Genomic DNA, 27,403 nt, shown 5'->3' on the forward strand with positions numbered 1-27,403 from the left:
AATGTGTTGATTCGATAACAATTGCCATAGTAAAGGGAAACGTTAATAGTGTTAACTAAAAGGGAAAGCTCTAGAATGTTGAGTGAAGTTCAATCTCTTGCTTCTTAGTTTGCTGATATTTCTTCTGTGTACAGCATGGCAGTCCCAGGGAGCTGTGTGGCAGTCTCTGACTACTGAGTGCCTGCACACGGAACAGCTTAGAGGGAACATAGATGTAGGCTCTTGTCAGTATATAGAGTTCAAGTAGGAAGTTTACATACACCTTAGCCAAAATATATTTAATCTCAGTTTTTCACAATTCCAGATATTGAATGCTAGTAAAAATTTCCTGTCTTAGGTCAGTTAGGATCCCCACTTTATTTTAAGAATGTGAAATGTCAGAAAAATAGTAGAGAATTATTTATTTCAGGTTTTATTTCTTTCATCACATTCCCAGTGGATCAGAAGTTTACATATACTCAATCAGTATTTGGTAGCATTAGCTTTAGCTTTAAATTGTTTAACAGGCCTCCTTGCTCTCACACGCTTTTTCAGTTTTTTCAAATTTTCTATGCAATTGAGGTCAGGGCTTTATGATGGCCACTCCGATATCTTGACTTTGTTGTCTTTAAGCCATTTTGCCACAAAGTATGCTTGGGGTCATTGTCCATTTGGAAGACCAATTTGCGACCAAGATTTAACTTCCTGACTGACGTCTTGACATGTTGCTTCGATATGTCCACACAATCTATTTTGTGAAGTGTACCAGTCCCTCCTGCAGCAAAGCAGCCCCACAACATGATACTACTTGTGGGGTTGCTTCTTCGGCTTGCAAGCGTCCCCCTTTTTCCTCCAAACATAACAATGGTCATTATGGCTAAACAGTTCTATTTTTGTTTCATCAGACCAGAGGACATGTCTCCAAATAGTACGATCTTTGTCCCCATGTGCAGTTGCAAACAGTCGTCTGGCTTTTTATGACATTTTGGAGCAGTGGTTTCTTCCTTGCTAAGCGGCCTTTCAGGTTATGTCGATATACGACTCGCTTTATAGATACTTTTGTACCTGTTTCCTCCAGCATCTTCACACGTTCCTTTGCTGTTTTTCTGGGATTGATTTGCACTTTTCGCACCAGTACGTTCAACTATAGAAGACAGAACACGTCTTTTTCCTGAGCAGCATGATGGCTGCGTGGTCCCAAGGTGTTTATACTTGCGTACTATTGTTTGTACAGATGAACGTGGTACCTTCAGGTGTTTGGTAATTGCTCCTAAGGATGAACCAGACTTGTGGAGGTCTACAATTATTTAAAGGCACAGTCAACTTAGTGTATGTAAACTTCTGATCCACTGGAATTTTGATAAAGTGAATTATAAATGTAATAATCTGTCTGTAAACAATTGTTGGAAAAATTACTTGTGTCATGCACAAAGTAGATGTCCTAACCGACTTGCCAAAACTATAGTTTGTTATTAACAAGACATTTTTGGAGTGGTTGGAAAACTAGTTTTGAGTCCCACCTAAGTGTATGTAAACTTCCGACTTCAACCGTAGGTTGTAGATAGCAAAAGAGTGTACTGTAAAAAGTATTGCAGAGGATAAAGTTGAATATTGAAAACATTGTTCATTTCATTTCTATTTGTTTCCATAGTCACCAATTAAATTCCGTAGCCAACATATTTTTATATTTAAAATAGATCAAGCAATGCCAAAAACAAATCTACATCACAATACAGTAATTGTTGCAGAATTCATCCACAGAAATGACATGCTTAGAATTACTGGGAGTATATAAAGGCCCATTGTTTTATTCGAGTAACGATTAATAAGAGTGGTGTGATGGGGTAGACCAGTGGTTGCTGGAATAGGCTCAATGCTAGAGCCATTGTCAACCTTCGTAGACTATTTTATTAAATCTCATGTGCAAGCATTTCCATCATATGTAAAATACTCTATATACTTCATAAACAAAATCTCACTAATAACGATATTAACAGAAGACTGCATTTTGGTCATATTAGATGTCAAGAGTCTATATACCAGCATTCCGTCTCAAGGACAAGGTCACTATCTCTGTCGGCTGGGTAGTGAGACAGACAGTGTGTGCGTAGCAGGACATGTGTGTGCGTATGTTTGTGTGTATTGTGTGTGCGTATGTATGTGTGTGCGTATGTTTGTGTATGTATGTTTGTGTGAATGTGTGGGCGTGAGAAGTCAGTATAAAATGAATTGTTTTGTATTCTTGAATTTAGAACGTTCCCGTGAATAAACATTTGACCATTGTAGCTGGGTCTCCGCCTGATTCATTTCAACCAGTTTCCTACAAACTCTGGGTTTCAGGCTTAGAGTAATATAATTAAATTGGGTTATATACCTGGAGAATATAATTATCTTATCACAGCCCTAGCTCAGTATTTGAGAGACAGAGATACCAACGAATACACACCAACAAACTTGATTTTAGAGCTGGCTGAATATGTTTTGACGTATAACTATTTCAGGTTTGATGATGAATACTACCTCCAAATTGAATGGAACATCGATGGGTTCCACATTCGCTCCGAGCTATGTTAATATTTATGTGGGTATTTTTGAACAACATTTTTGTTATGTTCTGTCAATTACTGAATTAAGAATTGAGCAGTGTTGATCTATGTTATTCTGGTACTAACTCGTTTTAGTAAATGTGAAGCTCCAGTTCACTTCCTTGTATTCGGAATCTTATTATATAAATAAGTAATAAGAGCTAAGACATTATAGTTTTGTTAACAATGAAAACAAAAATCTATTTTTGAATATAATCCTGAAGTGGTATCGATATATTGACCAAAAAATGTGCATATGGGGAGGAATGGGAGAAGAGCTGTCAGACTTTAGGGTATTACTCAATGACATTGACCCCAATCTCAAATTCACTATCGAATGTGACTCTAAAAGCGTTCATTACCTCGATATGTGAAATGAGAAATCAAATGAAACTCTGTTTACAACACTGTATAGAAAGGAAACACACATAAATACTCAATTACAGGGGGACAGCTTCCACCTTGAAGCATTAAAAAGAGGACTTCAAGAAGCCAGTTTTTCAGACTGAGCCATATATGACACTCCACAGAGGACAATATAGAAAAAGCAGCAGAGATGCGCAATAGGATTCTAAAAATAGGTTACTTTCCAGAATGTGTGGGTGAAGCTCTTCATTTGGCATTGGGAAAAATGAGCTGAAATTCTACTAAAACAACCTATTAGAGCTGAAGAACACTCTGTAATGTTCACCGCCACATATACTTTGAACTCACAAAAGTGGGAGATGCTGTCAAGAAACACTGGCATGTTTTATCATCGGACCCAGCTTTGACAGCTGAATTTAAGAATCCCTCTCACAGCTACACTGCTGCTATAATTAATTTAGTCACTTCCTGTTCTATGGAGAATAAGGAAGAGCTTGGATTTCTTTATTTGGAAAGTTAGTTGTTTAAAAGAATATGGTAAAGTTTTTTGTAGCTACCTAGCTTCTTATGTTGGATCACGTAACGCAGTTGGCATCCGTTGCTGGGACTGCATGTATCTTTCCAGTTATCCTGCCGACCAAGGACGGGTCTGAGGAGCTTTTTGGCGTCGCAGCTAGCCTAGCTGCTAGCTAGCTGGACATCAAGCTAGCGAGGTGTTCTAGAACGCTGCCTGCGATATGGTTAGCCAATGTGGCTGGGACCGCGGATTGTCCCAGGTTTGTGGCTGTCTAGATCCCTGCTGTTTGTTGTTTTTAATTTTCCCCATGATCTGCCCTGTCTGGAACTGCGAGGAGTAACATCCTAAGATACTTTGCTAGCTACAATGACAAAGACCAAAGCCGATGGGAGTACCGTTGAGGACAGTGCCAGTGGTGTCTTTCTATCACACATGAAGGATCTTTTAAACAAACAAAACAACAAGAAAATAGTTTCAAGTGTTTTGTCCAAATTCTCATGGTTTCTACTAATAAATGAATGGAATACATGACCAGAGAGGTCCAGGACCTGAATAACAGATCTCCAAGGGTGAGCTCGACGAGTTGAAACAGGAGAACGGCAAGATGACAGCAATCTGTAAGTCATTGAGAGAGGACATCAGCTCTGTGTGTGAATCCATGATAACAATGACAGATAAATTAGACAATCTCGAGGAACAATCAAGGTGAAACAATATGGTTGTGGACGGAATTGCAGAATCTCCACATGAGACCTGGATAGAGTCTGAGGACAAAGTGAGGGAATTGATCTCTGAGAAATTGAAGATGGACCACGGGAAGATTGAGATGGAGCGCGCCCACAGGACTGGAAAACCCACCACCGGCCCAGGTGAAAGGCCCAGGCCGATAATGGTCAAGTTCCTGAGGTTCAAGGACAAGGTAGCTGTTCTGGAAAGAGCCAAGAACTTGAGAGGAATCTTTCTCAACAAGGACTATCCTGAAGCTGTGCACCAGAACAGGGAGGAACTGATCCCGCCATGAAAGCTACCAGAGCGCGTAAGGACATTCCATACATCCTCATTGTCCACTATCCCACCCAAAAGCCTGGAAGGGATGAGAGAGCCAAGGCTTTTGGGTTCGTAACCTCAACCCCGCAGCACACACACACACACCAATTGATTAATGGAATGCTGAATTTATATATTTTTCTCTTGCTTTGACTGCTCTTTCAATATCATGTCTATCTCTGATAAGCTACCAGGGAAAGGGCTGAAAATAGCCCATATTACTATATGTAGCCTTAGAAATTGTAATGGATTTCCTCCTCTTCGTCTGAGGAGGAGTAGCAAGGATCGGACCAATGCGCAGCGTGGTAAGAGTCCATGATACTTTAATAATCACTGAACATGACAAAATACAAAAATAACAAAGGAAACGAAAACCGAAACAGTCCTGAATGGTGACACAAAGAACAAAACAGGAAACAATCACCCACGAAACACAGGTGGGAAAAGGCTACCTAAGTATGATTCTCAATCAGAGACAACTAACGACACCTGCCTCTGATTGAGAACCATACCAGGCCAAACACAAAACACAACATAGAAAAATGAACATAGACAACCCACCCAACTCACACCCTGACCATACTAAAACAAAGACATAACAAAATAACTAAGATTAGAATGTGACAGGCAGCTCAGGACAGACGGTCGGCTCTGGCAGCTCAAGACAGACGGGCGGCTCTGGCAGCTCAGGACAGACGGGCGGCTCTGGCAGCTCAGGACAGACGGGCGGCTCTGGCAGCTCAGGAAAGACGGGCGGCTCTGGCAGCTCAGGACAGACGGGCAACTCTGGCAGCTCAGGACAGACGGGCGACTCCGGCAGCTCAGGACAGACGGGCGACTCCGGCAGCTCTGGACAGACGGGCGACTCCGGTAGCTCAGGACAGACGGGCGACTCTGACAGGGCTGGACAGGAGGGAGCACCTGGAGGAAGGAGACGGAGAGACAGCCTGGTGCGTGGGGCTGCCACCGGAGGCCTGGTGCGCGGAGTAGGCACCGGATAGACCGGACCGTGGAGGCGCACTGGAGGTCTTGAGCACCGAGCCTGCACAACCCTTCCTAGCTTGATACTCCCCGTCGCCAGGCCAGTGCGGCAAGATGGAACAGACCGCACTGGGCTGTGCTGGCGAACCGGTGACACTGTGCGTAGGGCTGGTGCCATGTACCCCGGCCCAAGGAGACACACTGGAGATCAGATGTGCTGAGCTGGCTTCATGGCACCTGGCTCCATGCCCACTCTAGCCCGGCCGATACGATGCGATACGATGTAACGCACCAGGGACACCGTTCACCTCACGGTATAACAAGGTGCCTGCCCGGTCCACCTCTCTCCACAGTAAGCACAGGGAGTTGGCTCAGGTCTCCTACCTGACTTAGCCACACTCCCCGTGTCCACCCCCCCCAATACATTTTTGGGGCTGCCTCTCGTCCCAGCCACGCTGCCGTGCTGCCTCCTCATACCACCGCCGCTCAGCTTTCGCTGTCTCCAGCTCTGCCTTGGGGCGGCGATATTCCCAGCCTGTGCCCAGGGTCCTTCTCCGTCCAGAATCTCCTCCCATGTCCATGAGTCCAGAGATTTCTGCTGCTGCCCAATACCACGCTACTTGGTCCTTGGTTGGTGGGTGATTCTGTAACGGATTTCCTCCTCTTCGTCTGAGGGGGAGTAGCAAGGATCGGACCAATGCACTAATAATCACTGAACACGACAAAATACAAAAATAACAAAGTAAGCGAAAACCGAAACAGTCCTGAATGGTGACACAAACAACAAAACAGGAAACAATCACCCACGAAACACAGGTGGGAAAAGGCTACCTAAGTATGATTCTCAATCAGAGACAACTAATGACACCTGCCTCTGATTGAGAACCATACCAGGCCAAACACAAAACACAACTTAGAAAAACGAACACAGACAATTCACCCAACTCACGCCCTGACCATACTAAAACAAAGACATAACCAAAGAACTAAGGTCAGAACGTGACAGAAATAAGGGTCATGAAATCAATCATTTGGTAACATCAGATAGCATTCATATATTAGCCATTTCTGAGACTAGATTGATAATTATATAATTCATTTTATGATACATCAGTAGCAATACAATGATATAACATTTATAGAAGAGACAGAAATGCTTATGGGGGAGGAGTTGATGTATATATTCAGAGCCATATCCCTGTAATGCTTAGAGAAGATCTTATGTCAAGTGTTATTGAAGTGTTGTGGTTGCAGGTTAACTTGGCACATCTAAAGCCTTTGCTTTTGGATGTTGCTATAGGCCACCAAGTGCTAACAGTCAGTATCTAAATAATATGTGTGAAATGCTTCATAGTGTATTGGATGTAAACAGAGAGGTCTACTTTCTTGGGGAACTGAATATTGACTGGTTTTCATCAAGCTGTTCACTCAAGAGGAAGCTTCTTACTGTAACCAGTGCCTGTAATCTGGTTCAGGTTATTAAATCAACCTACCGGGGTGTTTACAAACAATACAGGAACAAAATCATCCACATGTATCGATCACATCTTTACTAATGCTGTAGAATGTTCTAAAGCTGTATCCGTACCCATTGGATGCAGTGATCACAATATAGTGGCTATGTCTAGGAAAGCCAGTTCCAACAGCTGGGCCTAAAATAGGGTACAAGAGATCATACCAAAGATTTTGCTGTGACTCTTAAGTGGATGATGTTAAAAAATATTTGTTGGTCTGATGTGATTAATGAGGAGCATCCAGACGCTGCACTTGATGAATTTGTGAAATTGTTTCATCCAATTATTGATAAACATGCAACTGTTAAGAAACTGACTGATAAAACTGTTAAGGCTCCATGGATTGATGAGGAATTGATCAACTGTATGGTTGTAAGAGATGGGGCAAAAGGAGTGGCTAATAAGTCATGCTGTACATCTGACTGGCTGACTTACTGCAAATTGAGAAATGATGTGACTAAACTCAACAAAAAGAAGAAGAAACTTTATTATGAAGTCAAGATCAATGATATAACTTTGGAGTACATTAAATTAAATTATGGTTTGAAAGACAAACTCAACTCCATCTTTCATCGAATCAGATGGATTGTTCATCACAAACATATTTGATGTTGCCAGTTATTTTAATGATTATTTCACTGGCAAAGTGGACAAGCTTAGACAAACAGTGAGCAATTATATTCATGCATAAAAAAACAAATAATGAAAGAAAAGCAGTGCAAGTAAGAATTTTGTGAAGTTAGTGTGGGAGAGGTGGAATAATGACCAACTTCCTGGGATTGACAACTTAAATGGAAAGCTACTGATGATGGTGGCTGACTCTATATCTACTCCTGTCATATTTTAATCTGATCCTAGAGGAAAGTCTTTGTCCTCAGGCCTGGATGGAAGCCAAAGTACTTCTGCTACCCAAGAGTGGTAAAGTGACCTTTACTGGTTCTAACAGTAGACCTATAAGCTTGCTGCCAGCTCTTAGCAAACTGTTGGGGAAAAAATGTTGTTTGACCAAATAAAATGCTATGTCTCTGTAAACAAATTAACAACAGACTTTCAGCAAGCTTATAGAGAAGGGCACTCAACATGTACTACACTGACACAAATGACTGATGATTGGTTGAAAGAAATTGATACTAAGAAGATTGTGGGAGCTGTACTGTTAGATTTCAGTGCAGCCTTTGATATTATTGACAAATAACCTGTTATTGAAAAAACTTAAGTGCTATGGGTTTTCAACCTCTGCCATATCGTGGATTCAGAGCTATAGTTGAGTCAGAAGTTTACATATACTTAGGTTGGAGTCATTAAAACTTGTTTTTCAACCACACAAATTTCTTGTTAACAAACTATAGTTTTGGTAAGTTGGGACATCAACTTTGTGCATGGTACAATTAATTCTTACAACAATTGTTTACAGACAGATTATTTCACTTGTAATTCACTGAATCACAATTCCAGTGAGTTTACATACACTAAGTTGACTGTGCCTTTAAACAGCAGAAAATAATGTCATGGCTTTAGAAGCTTCTGATATGCTAATTGACATCATTTCAGTATATTGGAGGTGTACCTGTGGATGTATTTCAAGGCCTACCTTCTAACTCAGTGGCTATTTGCTTGACATCATGGGAAAATCAAAATAAATCCGCCAAGACTTCAGAGAAAAAATGTAGACCTTCACAAGTCTGGTTCATCCTTGGGAGCAATTTCCAAACACCTGAAGGTATGACGTTCATCTGTACAAACAATAGTACGCAAGTATAAACACCATGGGACCACACAGCCATCACTCCGCTCAGGAAGGAAAATCGTAAAGTTAATCCTAAAGATTAACGTACTGCAAATCAACCCCAAAACAACAGCAAATGAACTTGTGAAGATGCTAGTGGAAACAGGTAGAAAAGTATCTATATCCACAGTAAAACGAGTCCTATATCAACATAACCTGAAAGGCTGCTCAGCATTGAAGAAGCCATTGCTCCAAAACCACCATAAAAAAAGGTTGTAACTGCACATGGGGACAAATATCATACTTTTTGAGGAAATGCCCTCTGGTCTGATGAAACAAAAATAGAACTGTTTTCCCATAATGACCATTGTTATGTTTGGAGGAAAAAGAGGGAGGTTTGCAAGCCCACGAACACCATCCCATACGTGAAGCATGGGGGTGGCAGCATCATGCTGTGGGGGTGCTTTGCTGCAGGAGGGACTGGTGCACGTCACAAAATAGATGGCATCATAAGGATGCAAAATTATGTGGATAAATTGAAGCAACATCTCAAGACATCAGTCAGGAAGTTAAAGCTTGGTCGTAAATGGGTCTTACAAATGGACATTGATCCCAAGCATACTTCCAAAGTTGTGGCAAAATGGCTTAAGGCCAACAAAGTCAAGGTATTGGAGTGACCATCACAAAGCCCTGACCTCAATCCTAGAGAAAATGTGTACTGAAAGTAGACAACGCCACGTGGGACAATGCCTCTCCCCTATTTGACCTAGATAGTTTGTGTGTATGCATTGATATGTAGGCTACGCGTGCCTAAAAATGTATGTAGTTCTGTCCTTGAGCTGTTCTTGTTTAATGATGTTCTGTATTTCGTCATTCTGTATTATGTTTCATGTTTTGTGTGGACCCCAGGAAGAATAACTGCTGCTTTTGCAACAGCAAATGCGGATCCTAATATAATACCAAATAGAAGAGGTTGCAATTTACACGATAAATTGGTCCATGCCAATTGCCAGCCACAAAAGAAAATCAGCCAGGCTCTTTTACGTCTTCTTCCAAATGGTAGCTATAAAAGCAGAGGTTGTACACAATGCAACAATATGATGAAGTGTGAATATTTCTGCCACCCACATACAGGATGTAACGGTTTTCTAGTGGTGATGAAAGAGAGTCGGACCAAACTGCAGCGTGTCGATTGCGATCCATGTTTAATATAACAAAGAAACACGAACTTACAAAAAAACAATAAACGAAACCGAAACAGCCTATCTGGTGCAAACTAACAACGAGTACACATAGGACACTAAGGACAATCACCCACGACAAACTCAAAGAATATGGCTGCCTAAATATGGTTCCCAATCAGAGACAACGATAAGCACCTGCCTCTGATTGAGAACCACTCCAGACAGCCATAGACCTTGCTAGACAACCCACTAAGCTACAATCCCAATACCACCACCAAAACCCCAAGACAAACACACCACAATTACAAAAACCCCATGCCACACCCTGGCCTGACCAAATACATAAAGATAAACACAAAATACTTTGACCAGGGCGTGACAGAACCCCCTAAGGTGCGGACTCCCGAACGCACCTCAAAACAATAGGGAGGGTCCGGGTGGGCGTCTGTCCATGGTGGCGGCTCCGGCGCGGGACGTGGACCCCACTTCTTTAATGTCTTAGTCCCCTCTCCCTTCGTCCCTGGATAGTCCACCCTCGCCGCCGACCATGGCCTAGTAGTCCTCACCCAGAACCCCACTGGACTGAGGAACAGATCGGGACTGAAGGACAGCTCGGGACCGAGGCAGCTCGGGACTGAGGGGAAGCTCGGGAGTGAGAGAAAGCTCAGGAGTGAGAGAAAGCTCAGGAGTGAGAGAAAGCTCAGGAGTGAGAGAAAGCTCAGGAGTGAGAGGAAGCTCAGGAGTGAGAGGAAGCTCAGGAGTGAGAGGAAGCTCAGGAGTGAGAGGAAGCTCAGGAGTGAGAGGAAGCTCAGGCAGGTAGATAGATCTACCAGCTCCTGGCTGGCTGGTGGTTTCAGCAGATCCTGGCTGACTGGCAGATCCTGGCTGACTGGCAGATCTGGAAGAGTCTGGTTGACTGGCAGATCTGGAAGAGTCTGGTTGACTGGCAGATCTGGAAGAGTCTGGCTGACTGGCAGATCTGGAAGAGTCTGGCAGACTGGCGATGCTGGGCAGACTGGCGGTGCTGGGCAGACTGACGACGCTGGGCAGACTGACGACGCTGGGCAGACTGGCGGTGCTGGGCAGACTGGCGATGCTGGGCAGACTGGCGATGCTGGGCAGACTGGCGATGCTGGGCAGACTGGCGATGCTGGGCAGACTGACGACGCTGGGCAGACTGGCGACGCTGGGCAGACTGACGACGCTGGGCAGACTGGCGGTGCTGGGCAGACTGGCGATGCTGGGCAGACTGGCGATGCTGGGCAGACTGGCGATGCTGGGCAGACTGGCGATGCTGGGCAGACTGATGGCGCTGGGCAGACTGGCGATGCTGGGCAGACGGGGGCACTGGCGGCGCTGGGCAGACTGGCGGCACTAGCTGCTCCATATAGGCTGACAGCTCTGGCGGCTTCTTACAGACTGACCGCTCTGGCGGCTCCGTGCTGACTGGCAGCTCCTTGCAGACTGGCAGCTCCTTGCAGACTGGCAGCTCCTTACAGACTGACAGCTCCGTGCAGACTGGCTGCTCCATGCAGACTGACAGCTCTGGCTGCTTCATGCAGACTGACAGCTCTGGCTGCTCCATGTAGACTGGCTGCTTCATGCAGACTGGCAGCTCGGGCTGCTTCATGTAGACTGACAGCTCTGGCTGCTCCATGCGGACTGACAGCTCTGGCTGCTCCATGTAGACTGACTGCTTCATGCAGACTGGCAGCTCGGGCTGCTTCATGTAGACTGACAGCTCTGGCTCCTCCATACAGACTGACAGCTCTGACTGCTCCATGCAGACTGACAGCTCTGGCTGCTTCATGCAGACTGGCAGCTCTGGCTGCTCTATGTAGACTGGCTGCTTCATGCAGACTGGCAGCTCGGGCTGCTTCATGTAGACTGACAGCTCTGGCTGCTCCATGCGGACTGACAGCTCTGGCTGCTCCATGCAGACTGACAGCTCTGGCTGCTCCATGCGGACTGACAGCTCTGGCTGCTCCATGCGGACTGACAGCTCTGGCTGCTCCATGTAGACTGGCTGCTTCATGCAGACTGGCAGCTCGGGCTGCTTCATGTAGACTGACAGCTCTGGCTGCTCCATGTAGACTGGCTGCTTCATGCAGACTGGCAGCTCGGGCTGCTTCATGTAGACTGACAGCTCTGGCTGCTCCATGCAGACTGACAGCTCTGACTGCTCCATGCAGACTGACAGCTCTGACTGCTCCATGCAGACTGACAGCTCTGACTGCTCCATGCAGACTGACAGCTCTGGCTGCTTCATGCAGACTGGCAGCTCTGGCTGCGCTGAACAGGCGGGAGACTCCTGCAGCGCTGTGTCGGAGGAAGGCTCTGGCTGCGCTAAACAGGCGGAAGACTCCGGCAGCGCTGTAGAGGAGGAAGGCTCTGGCTGCGCTGAACAGGCGGGAGGCTCCGGCAGCGCTGTAGAGGAGAAAGGCTCTGGCTGCGCTGAACAGGCGGGAGGCTCCGGCAGCGCTGTAGAGGAGGAAGGCTCTGGCTGCGTTAAACAGGCGGGAGACTCCAGCAGCGCAGGAGAGGAGAAAAGCGCTGGCTGCGCTGAACAGGCGAGGCACACTGAAGGCCTGGTGCGTGGTGCTGGAACTGGTGGTACTGGATCGAGGACACGCACAGGAAGCCTGGTGCGGGGAGCTGCTACCGGAGGGCTGGGGTGTGGAGGTGGTACTGGATAGACCGGACCGTGCAGGCGCACTGGAGCTCTTGAGCACCGAGCCTGCCCAACTTTACCTGGCTCGATGCCCACTCTAGCCCGGCCGATACGAGGAGCTGGAATATACCGAACCGGGCTGTGCACCCGCACTGGAGACACCGTGCGCTCCACAGCATAACACGGTGCCTGCCCGGTCTCTCCAGCCCCCGGTAAGCACAGGGAGTTTGCGCAGGTCTCCTACCTGGCATAGCCATACTCCCTGTAAGCCCCCCCAAGAAATTTTTGGGGCTGACTCTCGGGCTTCCATCCGCTCTGCCGTGCTAGCTCCTCATAATGCCGCCTCTCTGCTTTTGCTGCCTCCAGCTCGGCTTTGGGGCGACAATAATCTCCAGGCTCATTCCAGGGTCCTTTACCGTCCAATTCCTCCTCCCATGTCCATAACTCCAGGTGGTGCAACCTCTCCCACTGTAGCTGCTGCTGCTCCTGCTGCTGCTGCCTCTGTTGCCTCTTCTCCTGTTGCTCCTTTGGGCGGCTACACACCCCTGGTTTAGCCCAGGGTCCTCTCCCGTCGAAGATCTCCTCCCATGACCAGAAATCCTTGGTGAGCATCTCCTTTTTCGGCTGCTCCTGCCTGTTGACACGCCGCTTGGTCCGTTGGTGGTGGGTGATTCTGTAACGGTTTTCTAGTGGTGATGAAAGAGAGTCGGACCAAACTGCAGCGTGTCGATTGCGATCCATGTTTAATATAACAAAGAAACACGAACTTACAAAAAAACAATAAACGAAACCGAAACAGCCTATCTGGTGCAAACTAACAACGAGTACACATAGGACACTAAGGACAATCACCCACGACAAACTCAAAGAATATGGCTGCCTAAATATGGTTCCCAATCAGAGACAACGATAAGCACCTGCCTCTGATTGAGAACCACTCCAGACAGCCATAGACCTTGCTAGACAACCCACTAAGCTACAATCCCAATACCACCACCAAAACCCCAAGACAAACACACCACAATTACAAAAACCCCATGCCACACCCTGGCCTGACCAAATACATAAAGATAAACACAAAATACTTTGACCAGGGCGTGACACAGGAAAACGGTTCCAAATAAATGACATTATTACGTGCTCCGCCACCCATGTCATCTACATGATTAAATATACATGTGGGCTGTGTTATGTAGGTAAAACCTCTCGTTCTCTCAAACAGAGAATTTGTGAACATTAAAGTTCAATCAGGAGAAACGACAGGGATTATCCAGTTGCAGTACATTTTAATGACCTACAACATTACATTTCTACCTTTAGATTTTGTGGTGTAGAGAAAGTTAAGATAACAGACAGGGGAGATGATATAACTAATAGGCCTACTCTGAGTAAAAGAGAATAGTTTGGGAATTTCACACTCCAGACATTATTTCCTAGAGGTGTTAATGATGAAATGCCTATGTATGTTATGTTGTAAATGTGAACATGAATTATGCCCTCATTTCAGATTACTCTGACGTTTTTCTTGCGGTGTACCCAATGATTTAAGAAATCTTGCTTGGTAGGGCGATGTCCTCAATGTGGTTTTACGGACGTGTTTAATACTTTTGATGTACACACTTTATTTGAATATTTATGAAATGAACATTGTTGTATTTGGTAGCACTTATTTGTTTTCTCTCGACTCCAACCCCATTCGATGCATGGAACGGATGTGGTGGGGCTATGTCCACACAATGGTGCTAATTTAAAAAGCTCACAAAAGCTCTGAAGAAGGCTGTGTGGCCGACATGTAAAGCTTATTAAAGAACAGTGATGCTATCAAGATCGGTGTGTGGATTTCTTATTTTTTCTCACTTTATTCTACTGTTACCATGCACCTGCAAAAAAAGATAGCTCAGATGTGCGAGTGCCTTTTGATTTAAAAAAGAGCATATCAAAATTAGACTACTTGGATAACAACGTTTACATGACAATGTTTTCTAAAGTTATTGTGATCATCTCTCGCACACACACACACACATTTACTATCACTAACTAAACAGAAATCAAAATGTCAGCTAGCTAGCTGTAACCAACACCTACAACAGGTAAAAGTTATAATGTACCATGGAGGATTAGCCAGAGAGCTAACATTAGCTAGCTAGTTAGCTAGCTCAAATTAGCTAGCTACAGTAACTAGATAGCAAATATTTCTTTGACATCCTTCTCCCCAACAAACCGCTGCTTTAGTTACAAAAGTAAAACAAGAATGCAGGAGAACAGGGACTACAACTCTTTTCAAAGTATTTTGCATACATTTTGAGAAACTGTCATTGTTTTTCAGCTGTGTTGTTTTGTAGCTTACCGTGCACTCTGTCCCAACTGCCATATGGAATGTTGATGGACCTGCTCAAGCAGGCTGCATTCGCGAAGAGATCTATTGCTGCGCGTGAAGCACAGTTTCCAATCCAGGTTTTAGCTGGAACTTCTGGTTCTTATTTGTAAAGGTTTAATTGCCTCCTTGCGGCCATGTTGGAAGACCACCACATGAATTATTCTGACAACAGCCGAGCGGCTACCCCAAACTGCATGATAACAGTGACTAAAACTAGTTGATTCATCACCACGGTCATTTTAGGTGGCATATTTGGCTGCTCTAACAAGGCAGGAAAGAAAACAGGAAAAAATATACATTTACAGATGTACCACAATCATGAAACTCTATTGGTGACACCAATGAGATAAGACTCAAGAACTGTCAGAAAAGCTAAGAAACCTTTTTGCCCGTCAAGACCTGAACAAAGACAGCTGTCAATATAGGGTTTACTACGTTTATTTCATCACTGGTAAGTCAAGTCTGATCGATTTCAAGTTTAATTTAACTGTTATGCTAACCAGGAGTTAACACCTACCCTAAATGACCCAAAATTAACTAGCTGGCTCGATAGCTTGTAGTCTAGCTATTAGCATGTGTCACCTGAGTTTCAAGTTTTGGGGAAGAATGTGGCCTTTGATTAACCTTTCATGCAATTCTACTACACATTATATGACATTAGCAGAATCTTTGTTGGTCCAGGCCTACTCTTCTGACACTGACAACAGATAAATAAAAGCGACCTTGTCTTGAAAGCAACCATGTGCTCTAGGCCGAAAAGGGGTCCTGACTAAAAGGGATCCAGCTTGTCAAATTAATGTAAACAGTTATATTTTTGCATTTCAGCTATCCTAACTAACCCTTAACTTAATTCTCCTATCCTGCTGTTTACATTTTCCCAATCTGCTATGAAATGTCAAATATTATGTTCATTTTACAAAAGCTGGATCCCTTCTAGCCATAACCATGAAAAGGGGAGACGCAAATTCATAAGAGGAGGGAAAATGTAAGGACATGACATTATAGGACAAAGGCCTCAATGAGACAGGACAACTTGATGTGTTGACTATTAGTTGTTCCTGCCCAACAATATATTTAATATGTATATGACAATGAAACACCTGAATTAATTAAAAACAACCAAGGACTTCAAAGCCCTGTTGGTATAGGTATAGGTATAGGAAGAAGTGCTATTCTAACATCAGGTGTGCTACTCATATCAAGACACCCATATCAACTGGATTCCCACTGTGAAGATAAGCAATGCTGCATCTGCTTCTACTTCTACTCGGTCCTTTTCCAGATACGAAAGGAGACATCCCTCAGTTATATGAGATGGTTGTCATGTGCTGTACTTTGGACAATCTGAATGGTTCTGTTGTGCCATTTAAGTAGAGATTACCTTCACCTTGGTGTCAAGACAAAAGTGCCCCCTTAAACTGTATGAATATATACAATGTAATTTCGAACTTGTAAAATACTATTGTTGATATTGTAAACATACTGTACTTTAATAATAGGCTATTTTGTTGTATGGGTGAAATGAAAAGTATGTTGTCATCTCTGCTTTGCCTAGCCCCATTGAATAAAAAATATTTCTTATAGCCCAACTATTGTCTTTCTTTTACACATTTAGCATAGAGAATGTCATTGTTGTGATAGTCTTGGTAATAGCAGTTGTATGTTTTAAGTTAAGGATCCCATGATCTCCTCTTTCCAGACATTTCACCACCTAAATTACAAGGGTTGGACATGTACTGAACAATTTAATGTCAGCACAAGTAATGTACAAAATGTATTATAATGACTAGCTTCAAACATTGTCTATTGGTAGTGTTTTTAAATTGAACATATAGCTGACCAATGTAAACAATGTGCGAGTAAAGCTATTCTCTGCTTCAGATGCACAATATCAAGGGGTAGGGCTGTTACGGTGACTATATTACCACCACACCAGCAGTCACGAGTCATGATGTCAGTCAAATTACACATGACCATTTAGTCATGGTAAATTAGGCTTCTCCAAGCTCTGATGCTGCTGATGGTCATTAGTAGACTACCATAATTGCTAACTGTCTGGTACTCAGCACTCTATTGTCCCTCTAATCACCCTGACATCAATGCAAATGAAATTAAAAATCAAATCAAACTCTTAATGAGAGCTGATGAGCTCATGTTACACAACATTTCTCTAGGCTTTGCAATTGTGTGAGAAAACAGAGTGATTGACTCTATTAAAACTAAGAGGATCCCATCAGCTTTCTATAGGCTAGGCCTCTCCCTAATGTCAATATGCCGTGTCCATTGCTGTTTTGGTTAGTCATTATTGTCTCATTTCACTGTAGAGCCTCCAGCCATGCTCAATATGCCTGTCATGACTTGTCCTGATCAGGTCAGGTTACAGGAGACCACCACCCTACATATTATCTCTCAACCCCAACAGAGGAGGAGAGATCTAGGGGTCTGAAGATGTGGGGGTTTATGACCCCTCACGCCCCTGGTAAATCTCAGGCCACAGACAAATTCCTTTGTCCTGTTACTATGGAGAACCAGCCTCAGAACATTAAACATGAAATAAAGGGACTTTGGAATAATGGTTTCCGTCAGCCAAAATGGTGGTCATGACGATAGATGGAATATGAAAATGTTTGTCATTTTTGTTTTGTTATTAAAGGTTAATAGATGACGTTAATATGAAAACATTGTAACGTGAAGAGTTTTCCTAGTATACGTTTGATGTTTATACATTGTACGTTGTATGGAAAATATCCAAATCAAAGAGAATGTTTTGGGAAAGATGAAATGTGAAGTTAGTTGTCTAAAATTGGATTTGAGTCAAATCTAGACCTTGCCCTCATAACTTCACCCAGAGAATTGCCCTAAAGGCAGTTACGCCCACTTCTGACCCAAGGGTATAAAACCTGTGAGTAAAGAATTTACAGGAAGACTACGTGACCCAAGCTGCAGCCAAGGTCTAAAAGGTCAACGAACCCCAAATGCAACGCAAGTTTGAAGACAAAGAAATATTTTTCTACCCAAGCTACGGATGAGTAGCTGTGTCTAAGTGGGTGAATTCAAGTCGAACCACCTAGCCTCCATCTCCCATCGAATCGTGGTATCTACACTGTTTCATTCCAACGCTGTGAGCTCTGAGCTACAGAGTTGTCTGTCCCTTAGAAGACCCCTTCTAGAGCAAGGGTGAGGGAACAGACTCCTAAGCCAAAAGGACACTGACATCAGGAGGACGATCAGAGACGTGCGCCGGAGTAGTGCGTCATCGAGCAGCTGAACGGTCCATTGAACGGTCCACGAGGAGAATCCTCAGAGACCTCCCCCACGTAATTACATCATTATATTCTGATCCATAAGAGTGGCAGTTTGGGGCAAGGCTAGGGTAGAATAGCATAGCTGACAAATTCACCCAAATGTATATTTCTCTCGTGTACCTTCTTTTTTCTCTCTCTCTTTGAAATCCCCATTTTGGGTAACACGCGCCATAGTGTGTTGGCCCGTTATACTAAGTTCTAATCAATAGCCTATAATGTGTTTTGTCTATGTGTATCTTTTATCATCATTTTAGCTTTTTAGTAAATAAATATCCAACTAAGATTGGTGTGGTACAAACTCATTGGTGAGACCCGGGGCCGTGCAGATTCACGGACTATACGACGTTCAGAACGAGATTGCAGAGGTAACTGGTTAATTAGCGGCTGTTGTAAAATCGATATTCTGATATTCTTTGAGTTCATTTGGGAAATAGAAACTCAATAAAAACTAGTTTTCCCATGGTGCCCCAGGTTAATGCGTTAATAATGGCTTGATTCAGTTAATCACGCAATTAGAAACTTGTAATCATTCAATGCGCAACAGTCGTCACATTAACTAATACAACGTCACGACATGCCTTAGCTTGCCCTTTTGTTCCACCTCTCACACGTGGTGACCTCACCTGGTTTAAATGGTGTCTCTAGAGACAAAATGTTAATGGGATTTATCTGTTAATTGAATGATTAAAATATTCCACCCTGAAACCATATAATTGTATGGAATTGATTAGAATTAATACAATTATAATCAATTAATGTGTAGTTCTTCTCAGAATTAAGGTAAAACAATATAGCTAATGTTTATGTCTTTATAGTGTCTTAAAAACAGACTATCTGAGTAGAATTCGGCACCGACCTTGGCTGGGGGCCACAGAATACTTCCCAGGGTCTCCCTATCTTGAGGGAGGACGGGGAGTGATTCCCACGGACACCCCTAATCTTTGTCGGCTGGGTAGTGGGACAGGATGTGCGTAGGATATCTACTGTTTGTGTGGAAGTATGTGCGCAGCTTTAAAATGGATGTCTTTGTGTTCTTGACTTTAGAACGTTCTCTGAATAAACTGTACTAACCTTTTGCATAAGCTGAGTCTTTGACTAATTATTATTATACCCATGGTCTTACAAACCTCGGGGATTGGTCAGAGCTATTGATGGTTAGTTATTATCATTGGGATTGAAAATTCTCGTGACACAAAACCTCTCTCATTGTCATTCAAAACCTAGGTTAACCTCCACTGTATTCACATCCTACCATGCCCTTGTCTGTACATTATGCCTTAAATCTATTCTTCCGCAACAAGTAACCTGCTCCTTTTACTCTCTGTTCCGAAAGCACTAGATGACCAGTTCTTGTAGACTTTAGCCGTACCCTTATCCTACTCCTCCTCTATTCCTCTGGTGATGTAGAGGTTAATCCAGGCCCTGCAGTGCCTAGCTCCACTTCCATTCCCCAGGCGCTCTCTTTTGTTGACTTCTGTAAACGTAAAAGCCTTGGTTTCATGCATGTTAACCTCTTAAACCTTTTGTAACTAGGGGGCAGTATTTAAATTTTTGGATGAAAAATGTTCCCGTTTTAAACAAGATAAGATGCGAAAAGATGCTCGACTATGCATATAATTGACAGCTTTGGATAGAAAACACTCTGACGTTTCCAAAACTGCAAAGATATTGTCTGTGAGTGCAACAGAACTGATGTTACAGGCGAAACCCAGATAAAAATCCAATCAGGAAGTGCCGCATTTTTTGAAACCGCCTCATGCCAATGACTCCTTATATTGCTGCGAATGAGCTTACGTTTTCTACGTATTCCCCAAGGTGTCTACAGCATTGTGACGTCTTTTTACGCATTTATGTTGAAGAATAGCCGTAAGGAACCACATTTAGCAAGTGGTCACATGATGGCTCCCGCAGAAAATCTTGTGTAAAGTACACAAGTAGCCATTTTTCCAATCGCTTCATATGAGAAACCAATTGGCCCGACGGATATATTATCGAATTGTTATGTGAAAAACACCTTGAGGATTGATTCTAAACAACGTTTGCCATGTTTCTGTCGATATTATGGAGCTAATTTGGAAAAAAGTTTTGCGTTGTAGTGATCGCATTTTCCGGTCGATTTCTTCGCCTACAAAAATAATATTTTTGGAAAAAAGGAACATTTGCTATCTAACTGGGAGTCTCCTGAGTGAAAACATCCGAAGTTCTTCAAAGGTAAATGATTTAATTTGATTGCTTTTCTTATTTTCGTGAAAATGTTGCCTGCTGCCAGCAGAGCCTAGCATAGCATTATGCCTTGATAAACTTACACAAATGCTTGTCTAGCATTGGCTGTAAAGCATATTTTGAAAATCTGAGATGACAGTGTGATTAACAAAAGGCTCAGCTGTGTCTCAATATATTTCATTTGTGATTTTCCTGAATGGAAGATTTTGTAGGAAGATTTATGTCCGCTGCGTTATGCTAATTAGTTGATTAATTAATTAATTATGCTAATTACGCTCCCGGATCCGGGTTTGATAGTCGCGAGAAGTTAAAGCTAGGGGGCAGAATTTTCACTTTTGGATAAATAGCGTGCCCAATTTCAACTTCCTGCTACTCATGCCAAGAATATAAGATATGCATATTATTCATATATTTGGATAGAAAACACTCTGAAGTTTCTAAAACTGTTTGAATCATGTCTGTGAGTATAAACGAACTTATGTAGCAGGCAAAACCCAGAGGACTAACTGTTCAAGTTTTTTTTTTTTTCTTCCCCCATCTCTGTTCACTATATTGTCTTTGCCATTGGATATTTAATAGTAAACCATTTTCAGTTCCTACCGCTTCCACACAATGTCGCCAGTCTTTGGAATATGGTTGAGGTTATTCCTTTATGCATTGAAGAAGTAGGCCAACTCGGAACTGGGGACACTTTTGTGAGTTGCGCAAGACGTGAAAAGCAGAGCTGGTTTCTTTTCATTCATGTATTGAATACAGATTGCCCCGTCTACAATGTGATCGATTATTAACGTTTAAAAATACCTAACGTTGTATTACAAAAGTAGTTTAAAATATTTTGGAGTGACGTTGTGTTTTTGTAAGCTGTTTTTTTCTGGATCAAACGCGCTTTATAAATGGACATTTTCGATATATATGGACGGAATTAATTGAACAAAAGAACCAATTGTGATGTTTATGGGACATATTGGAGTGCCAACAAAAGAAGCTCGTCAAAGGTAATGCATATTTTATATTTTATTCCAGCGTTTTGTGTAGCGCCTGCTACGCTAGCTCCTTTGTTTACTGCTGGTGCAGATGGGAGCAAGCTATCAGATAATAGCTTCTTATGCTTTCGCCGAAAAGCATTTTAAAATCTGACATGTTGGCTGGATTCACAACGAGTGTAGCTTTAATTGAGTATCTTAAATGTGTGATTTAATGAAAGTTTGAATTTTATAGCATTTTATTTGAATCTGGCGGTCTGCATTTCCCCTGGCAATTGGCCAGTTGAGACGCTAGCGTCTCCCATATCCATAAGAGGTTTTAACATTAGAAGCCTCCTCCCTAAGTTTGTTTTATTCACTGCCTTAGCACACAGCACACTGTTTCTGCATTAAAGCATACCGGAAGACAGTGTTTACAACATATCCTTTAGAAGGTATTCATACCCCTTGACTTATTCCATATTGTTTTTGCATTACAGCCTGAATTCAAAATAGATTCAAAAAACTAATAATCACATGTACACATATACCCCATAATCACAAAGTGAAAACAGGTTTTTAGAAATGTTATGCACTTTTATTGAAAACGAAATACAGATATATCTAATTTACATAAGTATTCACAACCCTGAGTCAATACATGTTAGAATCACATTTGTCAGCGTTTACAATTCTGGGTTTTTCTAGGTAAGTCTTGAAAAGATTTACAAACCAGCATTATACTTTTTCAAGGTGGTTGTTGATAATTGCTAGACAGCCATTTTAAAGCAGATTGAGGTCAAAACAGTAACTCAGCCACTCCGGTATATTCACTGTCTTCATGGTAAGCAACTCCAGTGTATATTTGGACAAGTGCTTTAGGTTATTGACCTGCTGAAAGGTGAATTCATCTCCCAGTGGCTGGTGGAAAGCAGACTGAACCAGGTTTTCCTCTAGGATTTTGCTTGTGCTTAGTTCCATTACTTATATTTTTCATCCAGAAAAACTCCTCAGTCCTAAACGATTACAAGCGTACCCATAACATGATGCAGCAACCACTGTGCTTGAAAATATGGAGAGTGGAATGTGTTGTATTGAATTTGCCCAAAACAAAACACTTTGTATTTAGGACAATTGATTTGCTTTGCCACATTTTATGCAGTATTATTTTTGTGCCTTGTTGCAAACAGGATGCATGTTTTGGAATATATCAGGCTTCCTTCTTTTCACTCTGTCCATTAGGTTAAATATTGTGGAGTAACTACAATGTTGTTGATCCATTCTCAGTTTTCTCCTATCACAGCCAATAAACTCTGTAACTGTTTTAAAGTCACCATTGGCCTCATGGTGAAATCCCTATATGGTTTCCTTCCTTTCCAGCAACTGAGTTAGGAAGGATCCCTGTATCTTTGTAGTGACTGGGTGTTTTGATACACCATCCAAAGTGTATGTAATAACTTCACCATGCTCAAAGGGATATTCAAGGTATATTTTTTTAGTCATACACTTCTACCACCAGGTGCCCTTCTTTGCGAGGCATTGGAACACCTCCGTGGTGTTTGTGGTAACTGAGCTAAACGACTACCGCCCCGTAGCACTCACTTCCATCATCATGAAGTGCTTTGAGAGACTAGTCAAGGACCATATCACCTCCACCCTACCTGACACCCTAGACCCACTCCAATTTGCTTACTGCCCAAATAGGTCCACAAACAATGCAATCTCAACCACACTGCACACTGCCCTAACCCATCTGGACAAGAGGAATACCTATGTGAGAATGCTGTTCATCGACTACAGCTCGGCATTTAACACCATAGTACCCTCTAAGCTTGTCATCAAGCTCGAGACCCTGGGTCTCGACCCCGCCCTGTGCAACTGGGTACTGGACTTCCTAACGGGCCGCCCCCAGGTGGTGAGGGTAGGCAACAACATCTCCACCCCGCTGATCCTCAACACTGGGGCCCCACAAGGGTGCGTTCTGAGTCCTCTCCTGTACTCCCTGTTCACCCACGCCTGCGTGGCCACGCACGCCTCCAACTCAATCATCAAGTTTGCGGACGACACAACAGTGGTAGGCTTGATTACCAACAACGACGAGACGGCCTACAGGGAGGAGGTGAGGGCCCTCGGAGTGTGGTGTCAAGAAAATAACCTCACACTCAACGTCAACAAAACTAAGGAGATGATTGTGGACTTCAGGAAACAGCAGAGGGAACACCCCCCTATCCACATCGATGGAACAGTAGTGGAGAGGGTAGCAAGTTTTAAGTTCCTCGGCATACACATCACAGACAAATTGAATTGGTCCACCCACACAGACAGCATCGTGAAGAAGGCGCAGCAGCGCCTCTTCAACCTCAGGAGGCTGAAGAAATTCGGCTTGTCACCAAAAGCACTCACAAACTTCTACAGATGCACAATCGAGAGCATCCTGGCGGGCTGTATCACCGCCTGGTACGGCAACTGCTCCGCCCACAACCGTAAGGCTCTCCAGAGGGTAGTGAGGTCTGCACAACGCATCACCGGGGGCAAACTACCTGCCCTCCAGGACACCTACACCACCCGATGTCACAGGAAGGCCATAAAGATCATCAAGGACAACAACCACCCGAGCCACTGCCTGTTCACCCCGCTATCATCCAGAAGGCGAGGTCAGTACAGGTGCATCAAAGCTGGGACCGAGAGACTGAAAAACAGCTTCTATCTCAAGGCCATCAGACTGTTAAACAACCACCACTAACATTGAGTGGCTGCTGCCAACACACTGACTCAACTCCAGCCACTTTAATAATGGGAATTGATGGGAAATGATGTAAAATATATCACTAGCCACTTTAAACAATGCTACCTTATATAATGTTTACATACCCTACATTATTCATCTCATATGTATACGTATATACTGTACTCTATATCATCTACTGCATCTTTATGTAATACATGTATCACTAGCCACTTTAACTATGCCACTTTGTTTACATACTCATCTCATATGTATATACTGTACTCGATACCATCTACTGTATCTTGCCTATGCCGCTCTGTACCATCACTCATTCATATATCTTTATGTACATATACTTTATCCCCCTACACTTGTGTGTATAAGACAGTAGTTTTGGAATTGTTAGTTAGATTACTTGTTGGTTATTACTGCATTGTCGGAACTAGAAGCACAAGCATTTCGCTACACTCACATTATCATCTGCTAACCATGTGTATGTGACAAATAAAATTTGATTTGATTTGATTGATTTGATTGAATCTGTGTTTGCTGTGTTTGAAATTCACTGCTCGACTGAGGGAACATACAGATAATTGTATGTGTGGGGTACAGTGGTGAGGCAGTCATTCAGAAATCATGTTAAAAACAATTATTTGCTCACAGAATGAGTCCATGCAACTTATGTGACTTGTTAATCACAATTTTTTACTCCTGAAGTTATTAAGGCTTGTCAAAACAAAGTGGTTGAATACTTATTGACTCAAGACATTTCAGCTTTTTGTTGTTAATGAATTTGTCAAAACAAATATATAGAAAAACATAATTCCACTTTGACATTGTGGAGTATTGTGTGTAGGCCAGTGACACACAATTCCAATTTCATCAATTTAAAATGCAGGTTGTAAATCAACAAAATGTGGAAAAATAAATACTTTCTGAAGGCACTGTGTGCTTCCATTGCAAACAAGAAAGTAAACATACTTTACAGCCAGCATTGTTATAGTCTCTATGACCAACATGTCTTGTCTTTCAGTCAAACAGGCTATTCCAGATTACCATTTGTATTTGCCACCTGTTTTTAGTAAGGACAGGATACACACCCACACAGAGGAAAACAACAGTCACGTGCAGCTATAATATGCAGAAAAATAGTATAGGAAACAACAGTAAAATTCACATATAATAAGCAGTAATATGCAGCTATATGCTGTAAAATGTAGCCTAGCAAACAACAGAAATATGCAGCTATATGCTGTAAAATGTAGCCTAGCAAACAACCGTAAAATACAGCTATAATATGCAGTAATATGTAGCCTAGGAAACAGCAATCACATGCAGCTATAATATGTAGTAATATGTAGACTATGAAACAACCAATATGCCAACAGCTGTAGCCTGGGTAAAAACAGTCATATTCAGCTGTAGCCTAGGATACAAAAGTAATATGCGGCTGTAGGTTATGGATAAAGACATTAAGATGTAGGATTAACCTTTAAAGAGGAGAATAACCTTACCTGATACCTCAAGCTTTACTGGTGGCATGGCTTGACTTAGAACACTGCTGCTCCTGTGTGAAGAATTCTGTGTGTGGAATTCAGTTAGGTGTGCCCGTCTCCGGAGTCTGACCAGAAGACCGCCTCGTTTCCCTCTTTTTCGGAGTCGTTTTTTGGGTCGCTGCATGGAATCCACTCCGTTGTCCTGTTTGTAAGGCAGAACACAGGATCCGCGTCGCGAAAAACATATTCTTGGTCGTACTGATGGTGAGTTGACGCTGATCTTATATTCAGTAGTTCTTCTCGACTGTATGTAATGAAACCTAAGATGACCTGGGGTACTAATCTAAGAAATAACACGTAAAAAAAAAAAAAACTGCATAGTTTCCTAGGAACGCGAAGCGAGGCGGCCATCTCTGTCGGCGCCGGAAGTTTGTCCTCCAAACTTTGGGGGTGGTGTGTTAGAATACCATTTTGGCATTTTGTATGTAGTTATTTGTTTCAAAATGTATACCATCACCAATTTGGCCACTTGGGTTCATTTGGGCTATTTTTCACTTAAATTGTCCCCATCATCCCTATCTGAATGTTTGTTTTATCTTGTTCATTTTAAAGATGATGATACAGCAATAAAATAAAATAAACGTATGGTTTTATTCCTTGTATTATCTAAACCAGATCTATTATGTTATATTCTCCTACATTCAATTCACATTTACACAAACTTCAGAGTGTTTTCTTTCAAATGGTACCAAGAATATGCATTTCCTTGTTTCTGGGCCAGAGCTACAGGCAGTTAGATTTGGGTATGTCTTCAGGCAGATATTGAAAAAAGTTTTGTTAAAACCTCTAAGGAGGTTTTAACAAAAGGCTAAGCTGTGTTTCGCAATATTGCACTTGTGATTTCATGAATATGAATATTTGTTAGTGCAAAAGTCAAATAATATTACTATGCTATTCAGCGGTTGCTGACGAAAATGATCCCGCTACAGGGATGGGTAGCGTCAAGAACAGACACGAGCAAGGGAGTTCCTTAAAAACCTCTTGAAGCTAGGGGACACTATTTTTATTTTTGGAAAAATAACGTTCCCAAAGTAAACTGCCTATTTCTCAGGACCAGAAGCTAGAATATGCATATAATTGACAGCTTAGGATAGAAAACACTCTAAAGTTTCCAAAACGGTAAAAATATTGTCTGTGAGTATAACAGAACTGATATTGCAGGCGAAAGCCTGAGAAAAATCCAATCAGGAAGTGACTCTTATTTTGAAACCCCTGTCTTTCTATGCATCCCTATTGCCCATTGAAAGGGATATCAACCAGATTCCTTTTCTGTGGCTTCCCTAAGGTGTCTACAGCCTTTAGACGTAGTTTCAGGCCTTTATTTTGAAGAATGAGCGTAAACGTCCACATTGCGTAAGTGGTCAGTTGTTGGCTCTCAGTGTGATTTTTGCGCAAAACGGAGAGGTAGCCATTTTTGTCCCTGTTGATATATTATCGAATAGATATTTGAAAACACCTTGAGGATTGATTATTAAAAAAAACGTTTGCCATGTTTCTGTAGATATTATGGATATAATTTGGAATTTTTGCGTTGTCGTGACCGCTATTTCCGGTGGATTCCTGGGCATAATGCATCAAACTAACGGAGGTATTTGGATATAAAAAATATCTTTATGGAACAAAAGGAACATTTGCTGTCTAACTGGGAGTCTTAACTTCCATTTCATATTCTCTCTCTCTCT

The 27,403-nt window shown here is 42.7% G+C and overlaps 1 protein-coding gene across 1 annotated transcript in view; it reads right to left on the bottom strand.

Annotated features, from left to right (window-relative positions):
* Nucleotides 1-25,841, bottom strand: part of LOC112228999 (beta,beta-carotene 9',10'-oxygenase-like) — a 106,071-nt gene extending 80,230 nt beyond the window's left edge. Inside the window, exon 1 of the mRNA XM_024394849.2 lies at nucleotides 25,680-25,841. Coding sequence (XP_024250617.1) covers nucleotides 25,680-25,707 — 28 coding nt within the window. The 5' untranslated portion in view covers nucleotides 25,708-25,841. The remainder of the gene's footprint in view (nucleotides 1-25,679) is intronic.
* Between the last annotated feature and the right edge of the window lie 1,562 nt (nucleotides 25,842-27,403).

This window comes from Oncorhynchus tshawytscha, linkage group LG30 (genome assembly GCF_018296145.1).
Source record: "Oncorhynchus tshawytscha isolate Ot180627B linkage group LG30, Otsh_v2.0, whole genome shotgun sequence".
Lineage (NCBI taxonomy): Eukaryota > Metazoa > Chordata > Actinopteri > Salmoniformes > Salmonidae > Oncorhynchus > Oncorhynchus tshawytscha.